The sequence below is a fragment of the Hyla sarda genome, chromosome 1 (genome assembly GCF_029499605.1).
Source record: "Hyla sarda isolate aHylSar1 chromosome 1, aHylSar1.hap1, whole genome shotgun sequence".
NCBI lineage: Eukaryota > Metazoa > Chordata > Amphibia > Anura > Hylidae > Hyla > Hyla sarda.
Window position 1 is genome coordinate 322,945,646 of NC_079189.1, and position 6,000 is coordinate 322,951,645.

Here is a 6,000-nt window from a genome sequence, read left to right on the forward strand (position 1 = left end):
ACTCGCAACATCCTCGCTACGGCAGCGCCCCGGTCAGATCCACTGACCGGGTGCGCTGCGATACCGCCTCCAGCCGGGATGCGGTTCGCGATGCGGGTGGCGCCCGCTCGCGATGCGCATCCCGGCTTCCGTACCTGACTCGCTCTCCCTCGGTCCTGTCCCGGCGCGCGCGGCCCCGCTCCCTAGGGCGCGCGCACGCCGGGTCTCTGCGATTTAAAGGGCCACTGCGCCACTGATTGGCGCAGTGGTTCCAATTAGTGTCTTCACCTGTGCACTCCCTATGTATACCTCACTTCCCCTGCACTCCCTCGCCGGATCTTGTTGCCCTTGTGCCTAGTGAAAGCGTTCCCTTGTGTGTTCCTAGCCTGTGTTCCAGACCTCCTGCCGTTGCCCCTGACTACGATCCTTGCTGCCTGCCCCGACCTTCTGCTACGTCCGACCTTGCTTTTGTCTACTCCCTTGTACCGCGCCTATCTTCAGCAGTCAGAGAGGTTGAGCGGCGGGCTCTGGTGAACACCAGTAGTAACTTAGAACCGGTCCACTAGCACAGTCCACGCCAATCCCTCTCTGGCACAGAGGATCCACCTCCTGCCAGCCGGCATCGTGACAGTTCCCAATTGACACCTGAGACCTTGTAACACTAACAAGTCACATGACATTAGGGAAGAAAAATGTCTATTTGGGCCCAATTTGGACATTTCCACTCAGTGGTATACTCACTTTTGTTGCCAAGGTTTAGACATTAATGGCTGAGTGTTGAGTTATTTTGAGGGGACACAACATTAAACACTGTTCTACAGGCTGCGTACTCACTACTTTACTTTGTAGCAGAGTGTCATTCCTGTTACGCCGAGCGCTCCGGGTCCCTGCTCCTCCCCGGAGCGCTCGCGGCGTTCTCCTTCTGCAGCGCCCCGGTCAGACCCGCTGACCGGGAGCGCTGCACTGACATTCACGATGGGGATGCGATTCGCATAGCGGGACGCGCCCGCTCGCGAATCGCATCTTAAGCCACTCCCGGTCCCCGGCTGTCACGTTCTGGCGCGCGCGGCTCCATTCTCTAGGGCGCGCGCCAGCTCTCTAAGATTTAAAGGGCCAGTGCACCAATGAGTGGTGCCTGGCCCAATCAGTCTAATTAGCTTCCACCTGCTCCCTGTCCATATAACCTCACTTCCCCTTCACTTCCTGGCCGGATCTTGTTGCCTTGTGCCAGAGAAAGTGTTTAGTGTTGTCCAAAGCCTGTGTTCCAGATCTTCTGCTGTTGCCCCTGACTACGACCCTTGCTGCCTGCCCTGACCTTCTGCTATGTCCGACCTTGCTCTTGCCTTGTCCTTTTGTACCGCGCCTATCTCAGCAGTCAGAGAGGTTGAGCCGTTGCCGGTGGATACGACCTGGTTGCTACCGTCGCTGCAAGACCATCCTGCTTTGCGGTGGGCTCTGGTGAATACCAGTAGCAACTTAGAACCGGTCCGCCGGCACGGTCCACGCCAATCCCTCTCTGACACAGAGGATCCACCTCCAGCCTGCCGAATCATAACAATTCCTTTAGCATTGTCACATGAAAAGATATAATAAAATATTTACAATCTACATTTTAAATATTTACAACTGTAAATGTCCCTGTGCCATCCAGATATACCTGGCATGCATCATTTTGCTTTTGTGAAAGTTTTGTACCCAAAAAAGCACAAAGCATGTTCAACAATAGACTTGTAGAATTTGCACTCATAAGTCTCTTCTCTTGGGATATGGAGTCATTTATAACCCATATATCAGATGGAAGTGCCAAGGGAGAAAGTCATTGTTTCTGTAAGCATTAATATGTTGGCAGATGGCATGTTACATAACCCCATGTTCACTGTGTTTTGACCACATCTCCTAAGGGGATCTTGCAAAATTAGTACACTCATTAAATTAGCATACATAAGCACCTCTTTGTGTCTGACCGCTGAAAGCCATCACATTGATGAAAGCTTGATGTTCTCAGTTAATGGTAAAATTTTAAATTTGTAAAATTTTTATGTAAAAAAGAAGGACTAAAATGCAAGGAACTATGACCACGCCATCTGATTTAATCTTGTTGCGATTTTGGAAAAGCAAGAAAAACTACTGGTCTGAGGTTTTTGTAATAAGAGCTATTGCCACTCATTAGACTATATCTCAGACATACAGTCACAAGGCCACAACAAAGGGCCTGGTCTACAATGCATTCCTGATGTTGCAGTGAAGGGTTATTGTGTTGTCAGTGCTGACAAAAGCAGCTTCTTCCAGCAGTCAGGTATTGTGCTCTTCACACATTCAGCATTCATTGTATTGCATTGCTTTCAGTCGAATTCAGAACTGATGCTCATTGCTAGATGGTGTCAAGGCTTGATATGTCAACCAGTTCTTAGATTAGAGTAAAAGAGAGCACTAAGATAAAATGGATTGTGAGTCTGACACAAAATCAAAATCTTATGTTCCATAAGATGGTTTATTCTTATTATGCACACAAACTTATTTTGGTTTCTCCAAGTGTGCCAGTGTGCAAATATCCTATAGAGGGAATGGTCCTCCAAAAGATTAGAGTTAAAGAATAATTAGTGAGAATGTCACTGGGCATGGTTCTATTCACATTGCTTAGTGGCGCTGTATCAGTGTGTTTGGCAGACGAATGACACACAAACCTTGGATGGTCCATAATTACAATGTTACAATATGTAACAAAACATATGAAACCAAGTATAACCTCAAATAAAGGTACATATCAAACAAGCTAGAACTGTTCTAGAGGCTTCCTAACAAATACATGACATGACTTATGTGTAAAATTACACTATTGCTGCATAAACCCCAAATTTTGTTATATCTAACTATAGTCCAAGGGCATTTGTGTTCATAGCTTTAACCTCAGGTAATTTTTAGTGCCCAGTATGCAAATGATGGCACCATTGAGAAGGTGCCATCATACCTACCGCTGTGGTTGTGTAAATACTGCTGTGTGTAAGAGTGGTGGCAGATATCATGGTACTATTGCAATTGTAATTTGTCATTTGTATACAGGGTGCAAAATTGTCTAGGGCTTAAAGGTCTGGGCATCAGCCTATGTTTCTTCTGCCAATTCATGGAGCTGGATGGCTCCCTTTCACTACTGCACTTTTTCCTTATCTATATGAATGTTGCCTTTGTCCCTCACCCAATGTTAGTACAGTGTGGCTTTCTACCCTTCTTCTGCCGTACATACTCTGTCAGGTACAGTACATATGAGGCATATAAAGATATAAGAACCCAAGTACTTGACTCATGTGTACAAGCTAGTAGATACAGATAAAACAGTACATAAACAGTGCTATATCATGTAATATCCACAATATGATGTGAATTTAAGGAATGACAGCTTGGCATTATCTTGCAGAATCAATTAAACCAAACAATAACATAACCTATAAGCTATACTCTAGTTAGTTGTTAACTCATTCCACCATTTCTTACAGGATCTCTTAAAATCTAATGTAGCGGGTGTGAATATATTATCTAGCAGAATCATAATATTTACCAACCTATTATTATGCTTGAATAAACAAATGTTAATAAACCATCTTCTACGTATTACTTGTGAAATAGCATACCACCATTCAGAGGGTTGTTCTTGGAAACAATAGTCTGTCATTACCTATATTGATATAGATATTTTCTGTACAATACATTTATATGTAGTCAACATGTCATAAGAATTCATCTTTACTATAGAAGTTATTTAATAAGTTTAGTTCAACCGGTTAGAAAACATGCTGATCCTATTCAGGTTCTCACAGTAGAGTTTGTTACAATATAAAAACCTACAGCCTACTACAAGGATCAAACTTCAGATATGAGAACACAAGACAACTAAAGCTGCTTCATATAGAAAGCAAACTTTCTGTTAAAACAAATGGTAGTTTGCCATGGAAACTTATTTAAAAAGGAAGTTAGAAAAGAATTAAGTATGTACTGCTGGATTCTTAAGGTCCTGCATATAATCCAATATTGCTGCCTGTGTACCTGAGATTTCCTAAATTGATGGGAAATTGCATCCAAATTGTAGCCTATACTATATTACAAAGTTCCAGCATAAGCCCGAACTTGTCCTAGAGAACCCCTTTATTTTATTTGCCTTGACAAAGCTGGACTTGCACCGTTTCTAATGCAGTCAAAAAAGAGATTTAAGTCTTTCCTTTATACTTTACTCTTTTGTATCTGCTACTAGCTTTGATAAAAAATAATAAAATAAAAAAAGAAATTAACCAAAAACCAGTACCAGGACTGACTATTCTTGGTTTTGACAATCATAGTAAAACATACTGAAATATCTTACCAAATGTACACTCCCCATCATGGACCTTGTGGACAGAACCTTTGCCTTGGCTTTGTGTCCTCCAGCTGTGCAGGCGTAGGGCACACACGCTTGAATGGGTCCTTCCATCAGAACCACACACAGCACCTTCCTCTTCACACAAGCAGAATCCTGTTCCATCAGAAAAAGAGGATGATCCACTTCCATAACTGGACCGACTTACACAAACCATGCCAGGAGCACAACGGGCTCTGGTCTCATCTCGCCCACCACATTCTTCTCCTTCTATGCTGAGGCACCGGTCGCAGCAGTCACAATCATCTTTGGTGAGCAGCTCTGGAGCTGCACAGGTAACAGGTCTGCAGGTGTCCCTGACACAAGGACCACAGCCAGTTGCACCTACATCATGTATCTGGTACAAAAATAAAGATATTGGTAAAAAAAACAAGAGGTGCTGCATGTCTCTAGTACCTTACTACTGACTTTGTGCTTACTGACTGGCTGTGACTGTTATCCCAAACAAAGTGTGAGTGCTAATGGGCTCTGACAGTAACACCATGGACAGCTGGGGCTTAGAAGCCACTCCCCTGGATCACCAATGTGCCAAAGAAGTTTAGAAAAGGACAGTTCTTTCCATCACTCATTCAGCTCCAGATAAACCCAGCAAATGAGATACATTGATTCTCTAGGAAGAGCTCCTGTGGGTTCTGCTATCCTCCTAGCCCTGTAGCTAAGTGGCTATAATACCACTTTCACTGGAAGCTACTCGTGAGAAAGAAAGCCCCTTCCAAGCTCATTGGTTTCATTGAATAGCAGCAGAGAGAGGACAATAGAGCTTACAAAGGATGTGGAGCCACAACAGAGTGCTGCTTTGGAGGAATAGGATCAGACAATATCCAGTAAAAAACAACTTCCTAAATATAAATAATTGCTATCATATATGCAATAAGATATATATTGAGAAATATGTATGTCTAAGATATCAATATTTATTATGTAAAGCTTGCCACCTAAATCTTTTTTTCTCTCTTTCCTATCAGACTTGATAACCCGGAAATGTATGAATAAAATTATTATATTGCATAAAGGACGAAGACTAGTAGACTGTTTTATTTGATTATCAAATTCTTTTGTAATCCAAAATAAAATGGAGGCTTTTACCCTCTATCTAAAGAGGCAGAATAGCTTGCTGGAGCCTCCTTTGCCACACATATACTTTGATTTTGTATGTTTAACCCGTCCAGGACACAGGGCATACAGGTACTCCCTGGCATCCTGGTACTTAAGGACCCAGGGCATACCTGTATGACCTGAATGTTTCCGTTCACCGCTGGTAACCGAGCGGTGAAAGGAACGAGATGCCTGCTGAAATCGTTCAGGAAGCATCCCGAACCAACACCTAAAAAGTGTGTCTCCAGCTGTTGCATAACAACTCCCAGCTTGCACAGACAGCCAAAGGTCATGCTGGGAGTTGTAGTTGTGCCTCCAGCTGTTGCATAACTACAACTCCCAGCATGCCCTTAGGCTGTCAGTGCATGCTGAGAGTTTAAGTTTTGAAACAGCTGAAGGGTTTGTTACCTAACTCAGTGTTTCCCAACCAGTGTGCCCCAAGCTGTTGGATTACTACAACTCTCAGCTTGCACAGTCTTACTGAATGCTGGGAGTTGTAGTTTCGCAACAGCTGGAGGATT

The 6,000-nt window shown here is 43.6% G+C and overlaps 1 protein-coding gene across 1 annotated transcript in view; it reads right to left on the reverse strand.

The window, feature by feature from the left end:
- Positions 1-5,035, reverse strand: part of IGFBPL1 (insulin like growth factor binding protein like 1) — a 51,628-nt gene extending 46,593 nt beyond the window's left edge. The window contains exon 1 of the mRNA XM_056519224.1: positions 4,331-5,035. Within this exon, the coding sequence (XP_056375199.1) occupies positions 4,331-4,769 (439 nt within the window). The 5' untranslated portion in view covers positions 4,770-5,035. The remainder of the gene's footprint in view (positions 1-4,330) is intronic.
- Positions 5,036-6,000: the final 965 nt, after the last annotated feature.